General features: G+C 33.5%; 3 protein-coding genes across 6 annotated transcripts; 2 read left to right on the forward strand and 1 right to left on the reverse strand.

Annotated features, from left to right (window-relative positions):
- The first annotated feature begins 3,679 nt into the window (after positions 1–3,679).
- LOC18036862 (beta-galactosidase 17) lies at positions 3,680–10,264 on the forward strand. Of its 3 annotated transcripts, XM_024180597.1 has the most exons (20): positions 3,693–3,763; positions 3,930–4,247; positions 4,483–4,587; positions 5,008–5,203; positions 5,323–5,411; positions 6,181–6,261; positions 6,653–6,747; positions 7,010–7,080; positions 7,294–7,384; positions 7,450–7,567; positions 7,662–7,757; positions 7,835–7,883; positions 8,065–8,252; positions 8,376–8,447; positions 8,559–8,708; positions 8,806–8,856; positions 9,172–9,340; positions 9,479–9,624; positions 9,704–9,769; positions 9,850–9,954. In XM_024180597.1, exons 2-20 carry the CDS (start codon positions 3,978–3,980, stop codon positions 9,952–9,954), a joined length of 2,208 nt encoding a protein of 735 aa, XP_024036365.1. In that variant the 5' UTR covers positions 3,693–3,763; positions 3,930–3,977. The 3 variants fall into 3 exon arrangements, with proteins under 3 accessions (XP_006426555.1, XP_024036366.1, XP_024036365.1); XM_006426492.2 differs by having other exon boundaries at positions 3,680–4,247; positions 9,850–10,264; XM_024180598.1 differs by lacking the exons at positions 9,172–9,340; positions 9,704–9,769; positions 9,850–9,954 and having other exon boundaries at positions 3,680–4,247; positions 9,479–9,618.
- A 194-nt stretch (positions 10,265–10,458) lies between these two features.
- On the reverse strand, positions 10,459–12,186 carry LOC18036863. Its single transcript, XM_006426494.2, has 2 exons — positions 12,053–12,186; positions 10,459–10,905 (listed from the first exon to the last, which is right to left on the reverse strand). The coding sequence occupies exon 2, from the start codon at positions 10,892–10,894 to the stop codon at positions 10,697–10,699; it is 198 nt and encodes a 65-aa protein (XP_006426557.1). The 5' UTR covers positions 10,895–10,905; positions 12,053–12,186; the 3' UTR covers positions 10,459–10,696.
- A 3,385-nt stretch (positions 12,187–15,571) lies between these two features.
- LOC18036940 (mediator of RNA polymerase II transcription subunit 9) lies at positions 15,572–17,938 on the forward strand. 2 transcript variants are annotated; one of them, XM_006426497.2, is made up of 6 exons: positions 15,572–15,949; positions 16,062–16,124; positions 16,223–16,303; positions 16,775–16,833; positions 16,924–17,006; positions 17,747–17,938. In XM_006426497.2, the coding sequence occupies exons 1-5, from the start codon at positions 15,689–15,691 to the stop codon at positions 16,979–16,981; spliced, it is 522 nt and encodes a 173-aa protein (XP_006426560.2). In that variant the 5' UTR covers positions 15,572–15,688; the 3' UTR covers positions 16,982–17,006; positions 17,747–17,938. The 2 variants fall into 2 exon arrangements, with proteins under 2 accessions (XP_006426560.2, XP_024035786.1); XM_024180018.1 differs by lacking the exon at positions 17,747–17,938 and having other exon boundaries at positions 16,775–16,837; positions 16,924–17,008.
- Positions 17,939–18,681: the final 743 nt, after the last annotated feature.

Consider the following 18,681-nt stretch of genomic DNA (forward strand, 5'->3'; position numbering starts at 1 on the left):
TATATGAATATAAAAGGATGGCATGTCCTACAAAAACGTTTATAACATAAGTGCCATATCTAATATTACAAAAAGAAAAAAGAAAGAGAGAAATAAACGATTATTCATGGTAATAAAAAGACAACATGACAACCAAGAAAAATATGAGGAAAAGATATGTGATCATCTATAACCGACATGGGTAGGGATGGTAATGGGCACCGCCCACTGTAGGTTTGTCATTACCAAACCTGCATACGCACAAAATTTAAATTAACAGGTTGTGGGTTTTATTTTTTTAAGAAAACTTGCCCGTTGCAAGTTTTGATAATTATCAAACCAACAATGGTGCCCGACAGATTTTTTGTGAGTTTTCACATTTGAAACAAGTTGCATTAAATCATATCAAATTAACATGTTAATCTATAACTGATTTTAAATCATATCAAATTAATATGTTAAGCTGGCTGAAAATACAAAATTATGCATGCAGATTTTAAACAAGCTGAATCTATAACTATACATATATCAATCACACAATTTTCAAATGTAATCAAATACAAAAAATTTGATGAAAATAATAGATTAGTAGCAGCATGTACTGCTAACAATACCTTCCACGACCAAAACAGATGAAAATAAGAGGCGGTACAGAAGATGACAGCTATAACAACAACAATTGTAAAATCAGCGACCCAACTGCAGAATCAGTGGCAGAGGTAGCAGCAACAATAATGGCTACAACTATAGAATCATTGGTGGAGCCATGGAGACAACATCAACAAGCTAACAAAAATAACTGCAAAATCAATAAGGGTTGCCGTAGAATTAGTGGCAATTGTAGTAGAAGGAGTAAAGTCATAGAGATGAGAGATCGATTTAAGTTAGGACTTTACTCTTTAGGGCTTAATGTAATTGAGACTGGCACATATTTACATTTTTTGGTAATTAGGTTTAAATATTTTACATTAAAACATTACAAAATTTTGAAAAAAAGAGTTGTAGGTTTGGCGAATATCTTGTATGTATTCACTATATATTTTGTAAATACCAAATCCACCCGCAACCTAGTGCAGGTTTTGATTTGTGATACCAAACTCACCCGCAACCTGCAAAATTATTTGCTGCAGATGGGTTTTGACAGATGGGTTTGGACAAATTTACGAGTTTGCAAGTACCATTGATGTCCATATACATGGGCATAAAGTGTGCAACGACACATACTATTGATGACTCAACATTTATATTTTTAACAAAAGCATCATGACATTTACTCTGAGTATAAAAAGACGACATTACCTTTTTTTTTTTTTAACACTATATAGGAGACGCATCATCTCTTTTCTTTATTTCACATTATTTCAATAAAAGTAAGATTTTTTCTTTTTCTTCCTTTTTTAACAATTGCAAGGAATAATAATCTATTTTAGTTGTTCATATTTGTTTACATGTCCATTTTCTTCCAACTAAAGACATTGAGATGACTTATCTCATTCTAAATTTGGTCAAAAAATGTAAAAATTATAAGTGTTACATGCAATACATTTTACTTGAAATATGTATACATATATTTTCATTATATAAATAAATGTGGACAGACAGATTGTTCATAAAATTAAAAATCAAAAGACTATTAGCTGAACCAAAATAAAATCAAAGGTAACCCATTTATCTCTTAAAATTCCACTTTAGACATGATAAGTCGTCTATTTTTCAGCAACGCCACATCCAATATTTCTTCGCAAGAATACTAAAGATGACAATCGTTTGTCATTGGAGAACCAAACAACATGTCATTGATATGAATATCAGACCTCCAACATGCCATCCTCTATATTCTCATAAACGACAATGGATAAACATTATTCGCTGCCGCATACTATTTTTAACCTATGTTTGAAATTTGTGCCAAAATGACATATCATCCACCTTTATTTCGGTCGGACAATAGGGCATTCATGTAATTAACAGGACAACGGCACATCACCTACGTAGTTGAATTCCACATGATTTTAATGAAAATAAGAGATCTTTTACTTTTTAACAATTAACTAAAATAATAAACAACGTTAATTATTCTTATATTTTTACACGTTTGTTTTCTCCAACACAGAAAATAAGTTGATTGTATATTTTGGTCAAAATTGATTGAAAAACTTTAGTTTCAAATTCATGTTGAAGTGTGGATATATACTATGTTGAAGATATATATACATATATATTTATACTATGTTGAAAATATATATTACATACTCTGGTCCGGGGTTTATGTAGGAATATGAACTCTTTGGCCTCCCAATAGACTCATTCTAAATTTGGTGTAATAACGTAAAAATTGCACATGTTACATGCAACACATTTACTTGAAATATATATAATGTATTTTTATAATATTAATAGATGCAAATAGATGGACCGTTTATAAAATTGAAAATCGAAAGACCATTAGCTAAACCAAAATAAAATCAAAGATAGTTCATTTGTATTTTAAAACTTCACTGTAGACATGACAAGTCATCTATTTTTTAACGATGTCACATCCAATATTTTAAACTTTAATTTGAAAGAATGCTAATGATGACGGGTCCTTTGTAATTTAAGAGTTAAATGACAAGTCGTCAATATGACTATCGGGTTTCTGACATGACGTCCTTTGTATTCTTATAAACAACAATATGTAAATAGGTCGTTTGAAATTTGTGACTAAATAACATGTCTTATGCCTTTATTTTGGGCGGATGATGTGGCAACCGAGTAATTTATAGGACAATGATGCATCATCTACCTAGTTGAATTCCACATGATTTTAATGAAAGAGATTGTTTGATTTTAACAATTAAATAAAATAATAAATGACTTTAATTATTCATTTTTTTTACATGTTTATTTTCTCCAACACGATAAATAAGTTATTTGTATATTTGTATCAAAATTAAGGAAAAAACCTTAATTTGAAAATCACGCTGAAGTACGCATGCATACTATGTTGAAAATATATATTATATACAATGGTCTGGGCTTTATATAGAAATATAGAAATATGATCTCTTAGCATTTATTTCTACTTTACAGGCAATGCGTCATCTTTTTCTTTAATTTCACATGATTTTATTAAAAATAAGAGATTTTTTTTTTTCTGTTTTAACAATTACATGAAATGATAATCTATTTTAGTTGTTCATATAATTTTGTATATCTGGTAAAATTAAGATAAAAACTTTAATTTAAAGATTACGTCTATCCTTTTGTCTCGTTGGCTGAATACAACAACCAGCATTGAACCAATAAAAAATTCATATAACTGCTGCTTTATCGAAGCCGCCATTTTTATTTTTATTTTTTCGTTATTGAAAACAATTCGGTTTCAGTTTTAAGTTGTTTCATGTGGTGTTTGTTTTTGTTTAATGTAAAATTATCTTAATAGAATCATTACTTTTTTTTTACTATTCACTGAATTTGGATGTATTTAATATTTACCTAACTTGCACGATAAACCATATGATTTTACCTTAATAAAATCTTACTTGTCGATTGGCTGACAGAGTGATGACAAAATATTGAGCCCAACTTACTTTATTAATTAACGATTTTCAAATAATAAGAGGGATATATGAGATTTGGTGTACCATAATTTCTATCAGCGCCTCCTTTTATTCTTTTTCTTCCTCCCCCCCCCCCCCCCCCACCAATAAAAAATCATTGCTCCATTTAAAAAAAAAAAAAAAAAAGAGGCGCTTTTGCCTCCAAATTTAGAGATGAAGCTGGAAAAATAAAGCAAGATGAGGTGTACTTCTGATCAAAGCGGACCATAAATTCTCTCTAAAATTTAATATAAGAGTAAAAAAATCTATACTTGATGATGTAATTAATTACTAGAACCAGCATAAAAATCCATTTTGTTACCAAAATTTTCATTCAAGATTAAAAAAATTTGATGATGGTGTTTTTAGGAAATACACAATTGATTTGAGGAAATACACAATCCAGTAGGAGTGGAAATGCATAGTGAGAGAGAGAGTGAGAGTGACGGCACTACTAGTACAGCTACAACGAGAGGCCCAAGAGAGTCAACGACGACGATGACAGTCAAACGCGCGATGGCGACAATGCGAAGGCGGAGCACCGCCACCACCAATACGACGTTGTTCCTCACCGTTTTGATATCGCTCTTGGCCTTTCTTGGCTTCGTCCCTGTCTTCGCTCCCCTCCCTTCTCTCGCCTTCCGCAATCCTCCTCCTCCTCCTCACCACCGTCATCGCCACAATAACGTAACACACACACTCTCTCTCTCTCTCTGTATGACTATATGTTTGTATTTCATGTAATTGTTAGAGATGAGTATATTGTGAGTATTAATTTATTTAGTTACCTTGTTTAACTTTGATCAACGTCGAAATGTTACTTGCTGAAAATGTTGATTTTGGTGATTGGTTGGGAGATAATTTATTTTATTTTATATTTTTATTTTTATTTTTTAATTATTATTGGTATGTATCTCATCAGGTGAATGGTCGAAAGTTTGAGATTGAGGATGACATGTTCCGGAAAGATGGTGAGCCATTTCAGATTATTGGTGGTGACCTGCATTATTTCCGCATTCTCCCTCAGGTATTCCTCTTCCTTTTATTTATTTTATTTGTTTCTAAAGCAGTGACATAGTTGAATTTATTCAATGCCATTTCGGATTATTGAGTATCTGCAATTGAAGGTTTATAAGAGTAAAAATAACAATAATAATATTAACTGTTGTCACGCTCAGTATAAATGGGGGAAAATAGAGAAATGAAATTCTTTCGAAGAAATTGAGTATTGGTAAAGCTCTTCAGCCTCAGGGTTGCATATTTTTAATTTCAAAGCTTTCTCACAATAAAAATAAGTTATAGAATTGGTTTATGTGTTATTTTCTACCTAAATGTCTTGGTTAATTTACTAGCATATATATACTTTCTTATTTGTCATTATTACTATATTTTGGGTAATGTTCTTCTTCAACAACATGGTGATTTGGTGTGTGTTTTATATATGCAGCACTGGGAAGATAGGCTTTTGCGAGCAAAGGCTTTAGGCTTGAATACCATTCAAACTTATGTTCCTTGGAATCTGCATGAACCAAAACCTGGCAAGCTGGTTTTTAGTGGCATTGCAGATCTTGTTTCATTTCTTAAACTTTGTCAGAAGCTGGATTTGCTTGTTATGCTTCGACCTGGGCCTTATATATGTGCAGGTCAGTGTCTGTTTTTCAACTCAGATTCTTTGTTCAGTAATTGGTCTCGTTGTTGTGGGTGTCCCTAGTCATGTTGATGATGAAAGTTGTTTCCTCTAATAATATCCTATTTGTTGTAGAGTGGGATTTGGGGGGTTTCCCTGCTTGGTTACTTGCCAAAAAGCCGGCTCTCAAGCTAAGGTCATCTGATCGTGCTTACCTTCAGTTGGTACATTCCCCCATACTTTTCCTGTTAGTAATAAATATCTTAACATGTACGTTGAATCAGACAAGTGCAGATTGTGAACCTCTTTTTCCAAGGATGCTCCTACCTGCAATTGATCATTTTCAATCTTCTTTTATTTTCTTTTGGCTGTTAGGGATCAGAAACTGTGACCTGCTGTGCCTCTCACCCTTATTATTTATCTCTCTGTTGGTTATGTTGCTTTTCATCTATTTCAACAGAATTCCTAGCTCCACATGGTCATACTAACCTCGTAAAAGTTGTGGCATATTCAATTATGCATTGTTATCTTGATTAGATTTCCTCCCTTGTTTTATCCAACCTTGAGCTCTAATTTTGCACTTGTTTTTCTGTTTTCAAGTTGAATTGTTTGGGTTGAATGATTTTCTGCTCGAACAATTAAAAAATAAATGAAATCTTGATGCATGTTCTGTTCGCTAGCTGTCATATAATGTTAAGGATTTATTAGGCCATCTGCAGTGTCCTAGAATATTTGTTCATACCAATGATCTCTTTAGGTGCATTTCTCAGGCAAATCAGTGTTGGTTGTATTACAGTGCTGTCTATGCTGACTTGTGGTTTTGAAGCAAATACAGTCAGTTCTCTTATTGGTTGTCACTCTTTCCAATGATTTGCTCAATTTCTATTGAATTTCATTTTTTAGTCAAGCATGTCCGACGCTTTTTGTCTTTAACTTCTGTTGATTCACCATGACATACCTCACTGTGCTTGTTTCAAAACTCCAAATTTGCAGGTTGAAAGATGGTGGGGAGTCCTACTTCCGAAAATAGCTCCTCTGCTTTATGACATTGGAGGCCCAATTGTAATGGTTCAGGTATGTGGGCAGGGTATTTTACTTATTGCTTAGCTGTCTGATCACTTGAACTGTAATAGATAGAAGGAGAAAACAGTTAGCGGGGAAAAAAAAAATCCAATTTCCAATATGCTGTAATCAAACCACAGCAGTTTAGGAAAAAAGGCCCATCCTTCTTAATGGTTAAAGAAAACTGTCGTTAAGTTTTGTGTCAGGGAAAAATATAATTTCTCTAGATTTCTGTCCGCTTATCATTTCTTTTCCTATAAAAATAGTAATGTGCTTCCTCCATTCCTTTTGCCTTTCTACTTTTCATCAAATCTACGCTCTACCAAACAAAGTGTTAAAATGATAGGACAACTTCAAATTCTCTAGTTTCAGGTACCGATGATAATTGATATTATTTTCACAGATTGAAAATGAATTTGGTTCGTATGGAGATGACAAAGAGTATCTTCATCACCTTGTAACATTGGCGAGAGCACACCTTGGGAAAGATATAATTTTGTAAGAACTTTTTGTGTTCCTCATTCCATTTTTTTCCTGGTAATAGTGTTGGTATTATTTACTTGAACTTGATTGATTTAGTTGAGCAGTATGAACTTATGAGAGTAACTGAATAATTTTCGGCTTTATGGTGCCTCTCGTAGACATTTCTTTTTGTAATTTTGTATTATAAAGGTGTTCAAATTGCGTTAGTCAAATGGAATTTTGGCACATAATTCTAGTTTAATTATCTACCCTTTGACTTGATTTTATTGGTTTCCAGGTATACTACAGATGGAGGTACAAGGGAAACTCTTATGAAAGGAACCAACCGTGGAGACGCTGTCTTTGCAGGTAAGTTGAGCCTAATATATTGTAAGTTCTTAGTTGTTAGCTTGAGGGATATGGGCACTCAGACACAGGAAGTGAAAAATCAATCCTTATAGAATGTCTTTTCTAGATCTTTTTTCTATTATTTTTTTCTTCTTCTCTGCACAGGAGTACTGTAAATTGTATTGTTCAATAACATGTCTTGATTATAACCTAATCTGCAATTGTGATTTATAGCTGTTGACTTCTCAACGGGTGATGAGCCATGGCCTATATTTAAGTTACAAAAGCAGTTCAATGCACCAGGAAAGTCACCACCGCTTTCTTCGTAAGAGTCATGCAATTGTAGTGTTCTGGTCAATATATTGTTTCTCATAATGCTTGGAATTCCAGGGAATTTTATACAGGCTGGCTTACACACTGGGGAGAGAAGATTGCGAAGACGGATGCTGATTTTACCGCATCTTATCTAGAGAAGATTTTGTCACAAAATGGTTCTGCTGTGCTTTATGTATGTACTATAATAATAATAATTATTATTATTTTTCTGGTATCAAGAAACTGTTTGTATGGTGATGTTCTCCATCGGCCTTTTCTAATTTCAGATGGCACATGGTGGGACAAACTTTGGATTTTACAACGGAGCAAATACTGGTAACACTGAGTCTGATTACCAGCCAGATCTCACTTCCTATGATTATGTAAGGACAATATTGATTTGCTTGTCAAGTGAATTAGCTTGGTTATTTGCACCATTTGATAATCCTCATTATCTCAGGATGCACCAATTAAGGAATCCGGTGATGTTGATAACCCAAAGTTCAAAGGTATAAGTTTTGAGTGCTCATTCATTTTTATTTTAATCTCATAGTTAGTTTCCATGCAGTTCTAAAGGTGTCAATACTGTAACTGATATGAAAGTAAATTTGTTTGTGGTATTGGGCTGTGAAAACATGGGAGTAATTCTTCCCTGAAAGATTCTGTTAATAAAGAATGTTCTTCTTTCAGCAATCAGGAGGGTGGTAGAGAAATTTAGTCCAGCATCTCTTCCTTCTGTTCTTCCTGATAATGAGAAGGCAGGATTTGGACCTATTCAGTTACAGAAAACAGCATTGTTATTTGACTTACTCAACATGCTAGATCCTGCAGATGTAGTTGAATCTGAAAACCCACTTTCAATGGAGTCTGTGGGTCAGGTGTGTAAGCATCTATAGCCTTGCTTGCATGTTTCATTTTTTCAGCATTTGATAACAATCCAAGATTGCTGAATACTATGACTGTTGCATTTGGAATTTTTTTTTTCCCCCCGGGTGGTCCAGATGTTTGGATTTCTATTGTATGTTTCTGAATTTGGTGGAAAGGACTATGGAAGCAGTCTTCTTATATCAAAGGTACAAATACCCTTTTTATATTTTAGCTGACTAAGTCACTTTTTAGCTTTGTTATCATGTGCTGCTATCCCTCATTATTGGTTCCAGTATTTATTAGTATTTACATTGCAGGTCCATGACAGAGCTCAAGTGTTTATATCATGTCCAACTGAAGATAATAGTGGAAGGCCAACATATGTTGGAACCATTGAACGATGGTCAAATCGAGCACTCAGCCTCCCTAATTTTAGATGTGGCTCCAACATCAGCTTATTTGTTTTGGTAACTGGCTGTCGTTGTCTTTCATTGAACAGATTGCCTTTTTTTTTCCTTTCTACTTTGTTTTTATACTTTCCTGTTAATATATTTCCTCTTACAGGTTGAAAACATGGGCCGTGTAAACTATGGGCCATATATGTTTGATGAGAAGGTATGCTTACTCGTGAAGTAGGAAGTTTGACATTTCTTCTCAATATCAGTTCATAGCCAAATCTGCCGAATCACTCATGTTAATCTTCTATCCTAGGTCTTCCCATTCCGTCATCTTCAATGTCACTTGGATTCCCATAAATTTAACTTTGCTCATTGCCTTCCATATAAGCTTTTATTGTTTATGCAAGAAGACCAATTATGCTTAATTTTGTTCTTAGTGGTATCTTAAAGAGTCACTTTCTTTGGTCGCCAAAAGCATAGGTGAAGATTTGAGAATTCCCTTGGAATTGACAGCTGGTTTTTTTGTATTTAGGGCATCTTGTCTTCAGTTTACTTGGGTGGGAAAGTTCTGCGCGGTTGGAAAATGATTCCTGTTCCTTTTCACAACCTGAATGAGGTGCCAAAAATCAGTCCCATCCTTGAGGTTGCATATTCTGGACTGATTAAAGCATCTGCCCGCAAAAAATTAGAACATAATGCTGGTGTGTCTTCAGAGTTTATAGAAGGCTGAACGATGTCTTATCATGTTTTTTCTTTTATTTTCACTTGCATGTCATGTTGCTGGAAGCCAAGAATGTTTCGAAAACGAGGATAAATGATGTATTGCATTCCTTTTGCAGGGAATATTACAAAAGAACCTGCATTCTATGTTGGGCGCTTTTCTATTGACAAAGTAAACCAAGTTAAAGATACATACTTATCGTTCAGCGGGTGGGGTAAAGGGATTGCATTTGTTAACGAATTCAACTTGGGAAGATTTTGGCCGGTGAAGTTTTTCTTAATCTCTTATATGCAGCTTTCTCTTATAGTTTATTGTTATGGAGTTGTAATTGGCCCTTTTGCAGTCTTTTGGACCTCAATGCGACCTTTATGTCCCTGCTCCAATCCTTCATCATGGGGAAAATCTTGTGGTATGTGATATCTTTTTATGTATGTATCAGGCTCCTTGGCAACTGTTTACAATATCTACATACTTTCCTCTCTGCGACAGGTCATATTTGAGCTGGAATCTCCAAACTCGGAGCTTGTAATTCATTCAGTAAATCAACCAGACTTCACGTGTGGTTCAATTAAATCAAATGTGCTTCAGCTTTAACTCCCGAATGCCTTGAGACATACTTGACAAAACTAGATAAAAGGTTGAGCTTGACGGTTTACCTCCATTCTGGCTATGTTGGACCCTGGATGTCTTCTCTGTCCGAAGTTAGCTTATGCTATCACATTTCATTTTCAATGTAAGATGATATCTGGCTGAAGTATAATACATGGATAGAGAGGATTGGCTGGAGGTGCGGTAAATAGAAATGCCATGAATCTTTGTCTAATGTACCTTTATGTTAGTAATCTATATTTCAAAAACTCAATTTATTTTGATCCACAGTCATATGAATGCATAGACAAGTTTCCAGTTTATATATCATCAAATATTTAGCCATCAACAGACCTAATAGACAGGCTACTGGGCAATTAATCCAACGCTCCAAGAAAGTGCTTTCTGGAAACATTTTTAAGAATCAAATGAGAATAAAGAACAGTTACAGAGTTCTGCAGGTGCAATAAACACTGAAGACACTTTTATGCAACTCTAATAACATAAATATCAATGGAGCTCAAATCCGTGTTCCATAGCATTAGATTGGCATAATAATATGCTTCAATGAGAATCAACAGTCATTGTTTTTATTTCAAATGGTAGTTACATTCTTTTGTGGTTGAAGGTACAAACTGATGAGTAATCTTCTCGATTGCTCCCACAGAGCTATCTAGGAACTGCTTATGCTACAAAGAGTACTGACTACAAAACAACCAAAAACAAGAAGGGGTAAATAAAAATGGAATCATTTCAAAGGCTGCTTTGAATCCTCCTTCTGATCCTGTTTTGATTGTGTCATTGCAGCAGCTGCCATTGACATGGCAGCGGCAGCTGCCCCCAGCTTTGCACCACCCGCTGCCTTCATTGCTCCTGCTACCTTAGCAAACACAGCTATCCCACCTACAAGAACAGCCCTCAAGGCTACTGTTGGTTTTACCGCCATATTATTTATATCTGTAAAAATTCAACATAACAAAAGTTTCAGCTAACACAAACCAGCAAACCAAATAACAACCAAAAGTCACGTAGCAATGCATCCAGAGTAAGTGCCCACAAAAGCAGCTATGCTATGTCAATGAAAAGGTGAAAATATAAGTCCTCACTCCATCCTTCAATGTATTTTTCAGGAGTTACAAAAGGGCTTCGCATAATTATAGGTCTCTCTGTTTCAATTTTCTAGGAATGATTACGGTTACTTTTCTTTTTTTGGCTCTTTAATATCACTCAAGTGCAAAGAATCTGATTATCTCATAAAGATGATCAACTGCTTCGCATAAAGATGCCTCAAACTTAATGAAAAATAGCTAGGAGCCATATATAAAATTAGACTCAAGCAAACATCTCTAGAAGACCATTGAATTCACTTTCCTCCTAATTCAGGTCTTGTAAACAAAAATTGTCCTAGTGACCCCTAAATACCAAACAAGCTTTTTATCATTTTAATCAGTAAACATCAATATCAATAAGAACAATAACATATAATACCCTTTAAACTTGTTTTTCTAAATACTGCACGACAACTCCAATACTGCTTTTAAAAGCAAAACTTTCAAAAAATTGTGCCCAAAAAGCAAATGTAGAGCATAAAATACTAATCAAACACAAAGATTTCCCAGGTTTTTCAGCCTCATTTCTGCCATTTAACATTAGCAAAAGAAATCTTATAATCGCAACTGCTAATACACTATCCACCTTATGTACCGTGCTCCCTCATATCCAAAAGAAAACATATCTTTTGGCATTCACAATTACAATAAATATACATACATAAGCTGCAATATAAAAGTTGTGATCATACTCTTGCTATCACAAGATCTTAATCAAAACTTGAAATTCAGTCCAAACCAAAAAATGGGTTCTACCAAATTTCTTCAAATCTATTCACTCATGCAATCATACTCATGTTTTCATCAAAAGAGCAAACTTTCTAACTTGTTTCTCTCAGTTTTCTTCTCCATGAACTCAAATGAATTACTTCCAATCATAAATAACCAGACCAAGAAAAACCCACCAAAATTTATCAAAAAATAACTCATAAAGACACACCAAACAGAAAATAAAGAACAGTGCCAGGGAGAGAAAGAATGAGAAGAAAACGAACCTAATCCGAAGAGAAAGTTAATAATTTTTTTCTGAAACTGTAATCTGCAGGGTCGAAAGTAGAGAAATTTAATAGTGGATTACCGATTAAGCTTCTTCCGCGGAACTAAAAATAAGGTATGTTACAAAGGACAAATGTGAAAGAAATGTAGTCTGTGTCAAATAAAACGACGACGTTTTAGGCTCGATGCTGTGAATAGATACAACTGTTTGAGATCACTGTTGGATTGTGACGGGTGATTATCATTTAACTCCCCTGAGGTTTAATGTATTATTGCTTAATAGACATATTTTATTTAATAGTCGCTACCATCCATCTAATTGTAGACCTAGTGGCAGTGTAATGTAAGATATGTTATGTAGGGTAGAATAAGTAATTAAAATTGTCTGTATTATTATTCACTTTGTGATGTAGGACGCATATACAGTCGAATATATTAGGAATTCTAGATTTTGAATTAATTTAGTATTTAGTATTTTATTAGATTTTTTTTTTAATTTTATGAAGCTTATTTGAGTCGTGTTTGTAATTCTATTTTAATTAGGATTTTAAATTATTTTCCTTATTTGAGAAGGATTAGGACTAAATCAACAATTATATATATAAGCTTGTTATCTTAGTTTATGGTAAACACCTTTAAACTTTTCATCAATAATAGTTCAAATTATTTCCTTTAGATTTATGTTTTTCGTTAACTTAGCTTTTTCTCTCTTTGAGAGTTTCTTTCTTAAATTTCTAGAATGTACTCTAAAATGACATCTAGCATCACTTCCACACTGCATCAAATGGTATCAGAGTTTTTTTCTGTGTCAAGCAGAACTTTTCTCACTATCAACCACCCTCTATACATAAATCCTTCCTCTATCATCCATCAATTAAAAAAAAAAAAAAAAGAAATCAGCAAAACCCTAGCTACCAATAGCCACCGCACGTGGCTGCTATTCTTTTTATTTTCCTTCAATCCTCTCTACTATCTGAACACCCACACGCCACTGGCTAAATCCTAGCCGTCAAACACCATTGATCTGTCATGTAACCAGCCTAACACCACACAAATAGCCATTAAACCACTACACTAACATTATGATCTGATTCAAACGACCACTACCATCACATCACCAACCTCAAATCTTCTAGATCCACATTGCCTTGCCCAATTTTCCATTCATTGTCACTGGTAAACACATCTTTTATTTATTTATAATTTTACACATTACTTTCTTTTAATTAAATCATTTCCCTTTAATTTTTTTTGTTCTTATAAAAAACCACAAAAAATCCCAAAATAAAAATAAAAAAGTGATACAATGAGATATAGAGACGATGATGATGATTTTTCCTATTATGATGGATTTAATAATCCTAAGGATGTTTTTGATTGGAACTTCAAAATTGAAGATATTCCAAAAGATAAAGATGTTAATTATATGTTTTCTAAATTAATGGGACATGCATCACAATTATGGATAAACTTACAAACAACACGAATTTGACATAGAAGAGACACGATTCGAACTTGGCATAGCTCGAAAAGGAGGATAAAAGCCTATTTTATTTCTCTTGAATATTCGCAAATGATCCATCATAAATTTGATAAGTGTCACTGTTCAATTCTATGAATTCAAATTATTATTGTCATATGAATTTTTCTAAAGATGATAAGGATACAATTTCAAGATTTGTGAGAGGATTATGTGCTGATATTAAAGAATGAGTTTTATTATAAATCATTGCTACTTATTGGTACTAGATGTCGTTAAAATTACTTTAAAAGTTGAATTGCAAATCAAGAGAGAGAGAAAGCAAGCATTGAAGAGATTTGAATGAATGCATCGTGAAAACCAAAGAAGACAAAAATCAAGAGTTCAATAGATTCATTCCGCCAAAACTATAGCACGAGAGTTCGTTATTGAAGTAAGATCCTATTAAGGACTTCCCCTCGCTGAATGATTCTAATATTGAAAGACAGTTTTTTTTATGCTAATAAAGATCATAACGCGCTAAGGGAAAAAGATATTTTGCTTAAAGATTCTAAAGTTACTAAAGATATATTAATTGTTCAAGATTCAACCATTGTAATGAGTAAAATGAAAAAGTTTATCCAATATTCTAAAGTTAAAAATGTTAGCATAGAAAATCAATCTTTAATATCTTCATCATTAGAAGAAAAGAATGTCATGAAATCTTCTTTTGAAGAGATTTCAAATGAGGATGATGTTTCGAATGAAGAGGTACATTCTATTCTTTATTTGAGTTTTATACCTATAGCTAAAATTGTGCAAGAAGCTTAAGAAGAAAAGACACCAATTGTTCTTGAAGATGATAAAAATGATATGGTTTTACCAATTATTCGTGAAGCTAAGCAAATTTTTCTTAAAGTCCTTGAGATAGTTGATATGGTTACACCTATCTGTATTAAAGATGAAAAATGAAGAACACTTAGCTACAAAAGGAGAAATTGACAGAAAGTATAATGAGCAAAATAAGGAGAAAGTTCTTTTGTTTGTTTCTATAAGAGCATCTCTGAGCTACATCAGCATTTAAGATTTCAAAAGATATTCCGATTAAGTTTCTTCAAATAAAAAATAATTCTCTCTCTTCAATTTTGTAGAGTTGTTTTCTCCCGCTTCAATTTATATTTTATTAGTTTTTATTGGAGAGAGAGAGAGAGAGATAAAGAGATTACTTTAATTACCATTTATTTTTCCTTTGAAAAAATATTTATTTGATTAAAATAATATTAACTTGTTTCTATTTGAAGAGTCTTTTGAAAAATAACATATTTTTTCACTATACTTTTTACCACATAAGTAAGCAAATAAATATTTGAAAAGTAAAATTAATAGAGCTTTTGGGGGATGCTCAAAGTTTGCATATTTTAGAAGAGTCATACTCAAAAGCAAGAAGCAATTAAAATTTGGTACTTTCGAGTTTCAAGAATAGTTGATGCAAAGTGCTACTAATTCGCATTACAAGATCAAATACTTCTTCACTATAAGTTTCATCCCTCATATTATCTTTTGTTTTCATCAAAACTCGAGGATGAGGTTTTTTTTTTTTTTTTTGTCTCAAAGACAAGGAGACTAATATATGAAGCATATGGGGTAGAATATATTAGGAATTCTAAATTTGAGTCAATTTAATGTTTAGCATTTTATTAGGATTTATCTTGTTTTATTAAACTTATTTAATTTGAATCGTATTTGTAATTTTATTCTAATTAGAATTTAAATTATTTCTCTTATTTAAAAAAGACTAGGTTAGTAACTACTATATATAAACTTGCTATCTTAATTTGTGATAACACCTTTAAACTTTTTATTAATAATATTTCAAATTATTTGAGAAGAAAATCAGTCGTTTGTTTAATTCTTCAATACTTAAAACGACTGGTAAGTTTTATTTTTAGAACGAAAATGATTTGTCGTTTTAACCAACATGAAAAGGAGGGCTAGAAGCATGCACGTGTCACCCTTGCAGTGGACGTTCGTAACCATTCTATGCACCCCCGAGCGCCCGACAGCATCGCGTTCCTTCTTCTGTCCATTGGAGGCATTACTTGCCTCTCTTCTTCTTCACCAATCAGAACAAACATACATAAACAGAGAGAGAGGGTCATCAGTGACAGTGGCAAGAATGGATCCGTTTTCCGGGTCGGGTTCATGGAACATGATGCCATCAATTCCAAGCCACAACAGCTCCCCTGCAGCCTCAAATCAAGACAATCTATTTCTCTCCCCACAGCATCAACAACAATTCTACCAACAACCGACTCAATTCCCACAGCAACAGTTTCAACAACAAGGTCGTACACCTCAACAACAACAGCAGCCGCAACAGCAACAACAACAGAACCAACATCACCAGTCACTCGCTTCCAACTTCCACCTCTTACACGTGGGACTACTGATCTTTTTTTCTTTTCTTTTGAAACTTTTTCTCATCCTGGTATGTGAAAAAATTAATTTTTGCTAATTATTTGATCTGGGTTAATGAATTTAATGTTCAGTTGATGGAGAATTTAGCGGATGCTATTGAGAATGGAACTCGGGACCAGCAGTCTGATGCTTTGGTATTTTTCCCCTTTTTTTTCCAAATTTTATTTCAGTTTGTTTTTTCCATTTTTGGTGATTTGTTTTCTCATTTTGTACCTTCTCTTGTTTTTGGAAGGTTAATGAACTAAACAACCACTTTGAGAAGTGTCAGCAGCTGTTAAGTTCAATATCAGAATCACTCGATACGAAGGCTATGGTAATATCTATCTACCTCCGCCATTTTATTTTTCTTTTTAATAAATGAGTTGGGCAATTTCGTTTCATGATCAGTGCATCAGTTGTTATCAGAGTTGCTAATTTGGATTAATTTTGATTTATTTATGATGCATTAAGATTTGAGGCATTATGCATAATGTTTAGCTTGAGTACTTTTGACGTGTGTAGTTGATTAAATTGCAAGAATATGCATAATTTTTTATATTGCAATGATAGAAAGGGTTTCCAGAGACACCACCTAATGATTGGATTTGTAGGTCAAATAGACTAACCGTGTGGATAGATATGTAGAGACGGAAGTATCAAATAGGGAAGCTGTGGGGGATTGAAATTTTTCTTTTTCCTCTTTTTGCTTTTGTTATGTTCATTTGTTTGCATTGTGATGTAATTAGTACTTTTGTTCGTTAAAGTTTCTTCTTATGATTTGATAACTTTTGCATATCGGATATAGACGGTTGAGGGGCAGAGACGAAAGCTGGAAGAAAGTGAGCAACTGCTAAATCAACGGAAGTCTGTAATGCTTATGTTAAGAGTATTTTGTTTTCAATAAAAATTGCTATATTTGCATGGCACATGAATTGTTTTGTTATTGAATGCCAGGGAACTGATTGACAAATATATGAACTCTGTGGAAGAGCTTATCGAGTATGAACCATAATTGCTTGTCCACATATCAACTTGAGGTGAGAATATCCATGTCAACTTTTAGTTTGATTGAAAAAGAAGTTAAGAATTGTATTTTCATCGTGGTGGAACTCCACAACCTATTAGGGGGAGAAATGGACTTTTGTTGTGATTGAATTTAGAGCAACATACCCAAATGAAATACCGAATGTGGATGCAAGTAATTGGTGGAGGCTATGAGATGGAGTTGGAAACAAAGCAATAGGCAAAATAGGATTCTTAAAGTTGACCACTAGTATTAGGATTGGAACTTCTTTTAGTTGCATATAATTCTCCACGAATTGCTATTTCCCAGACCACCAATTCTTGTTTCTGTCATGAAACAGTTCCTTATGATGTTCAACCTTCTTATGATCAACCTTTTTTATTTGTACACGAGAAAATTATAAGTGAAACTTCAACTACTATTGATATCTGTGCTTGGCTTTAACAACTCCCTTTTACAAGTGAACCTCTTGGCCAATTGGTTGCCACCCCGTCCCTTCCTGAAAGTATAAGCTAAATATTAGAATTTAACTAATGCCTCGGTCAACATTATCTTTATGTTGGACTATAGGAAACTTATGCCAATCATGACTAGTAAGTTTGCTATTAGTGTTTTCATCAGTGTATATTTATCTGACCTTTATTTTCTTGCGTGGTGCTAAACACTTTTTGTTCTGATCATCATCATGCACATGATTAAATTTGAGTTAGCTTGAATCAGTTTTTGATCATCAATTTGCCTTCTTAATTTCAGGTTCAGTTGCAGTTGCATGCTTAACACCAAGTTCAAAGTGAAAGACACTGATTTTTGTGATTGCACCCTAAGATTGCGATCTGTAGTTGTCACTTCACTGAGTAAATTGTAATCCTGTTTTCCTTCTTTCGCCATTAAAGTGTATAACATTTTGGGTATTGAAATGGCCTTGCGGCCCCTATTTCTGCAAGATATTTGTTACCTTGATCCTTCACATAATATCTGCTATTTGTTCAAAGCATTAGATATTTGATACAGAAATTGGTTTATAACATTTTCCTCCATATACTGAATTTCACATGCAACGAAAAAGCAAAATAAAGAACTTAATAAATCAAGAGTAATGATACAGCCACAAACTCTTGTACAAACTTATTTTGTACAAACTGACGTGGCATTAATTCATTGGTTGAATGAAAATATAAATTAATAAAAACAAATCATGTGGGCCAAGTGATATTTAATTTAACCAATCTTATCATGCCACATCAGTTTGTACAAAATAAGTTTGTACAAGAATTTGTAGCAAAATAAGTTTGTACAAGAGTTTGTAGCTGTATCATTACTCATAAATCAAACAATAAAGCTTAAATGATTATTTATCGTTTGCCCAGATGCGTGTGCGTGGAGACATAGTTTTGGGCCAATCACCGGGAATTTTACCTTTGTCCGTGCAATTGTCTTTCACCTAGAATGCTTCTAGATGTGACAATGAAAGCAGCATTACCGTTATTCTAAATCGAGGCTTTTTGTCAGTCATGTAACATAGAAGATAGATAATTATTTTTACTCTTGATGAGATGGCTCCAATGGCTGCGTTTCACTGAACCCATTTTAAAGATTTTCAGGGGGCTAAAAGTTAAGTAGATAACAGAATGGCAATTTTCTATTCTCAGCTTAGGAAGATTTATAGAGTAAATACACCTAATCGAACA

Source organism: Citrus clementina, unplaced genomic scaffold, assembly GCF_000493195.1.
Source record: "Citrus clementina cultivar Clemenules unplaced genomic scaffold, Citrus_clementina_v1.0 scaffold_7, whole genome shotgun sequence".
NCBI lineage: Eukaryota > Viridiplantae > Streptophyta > Magnoliopsida > Sapindales > Rutaceae > Citrus > Citrus x clementina.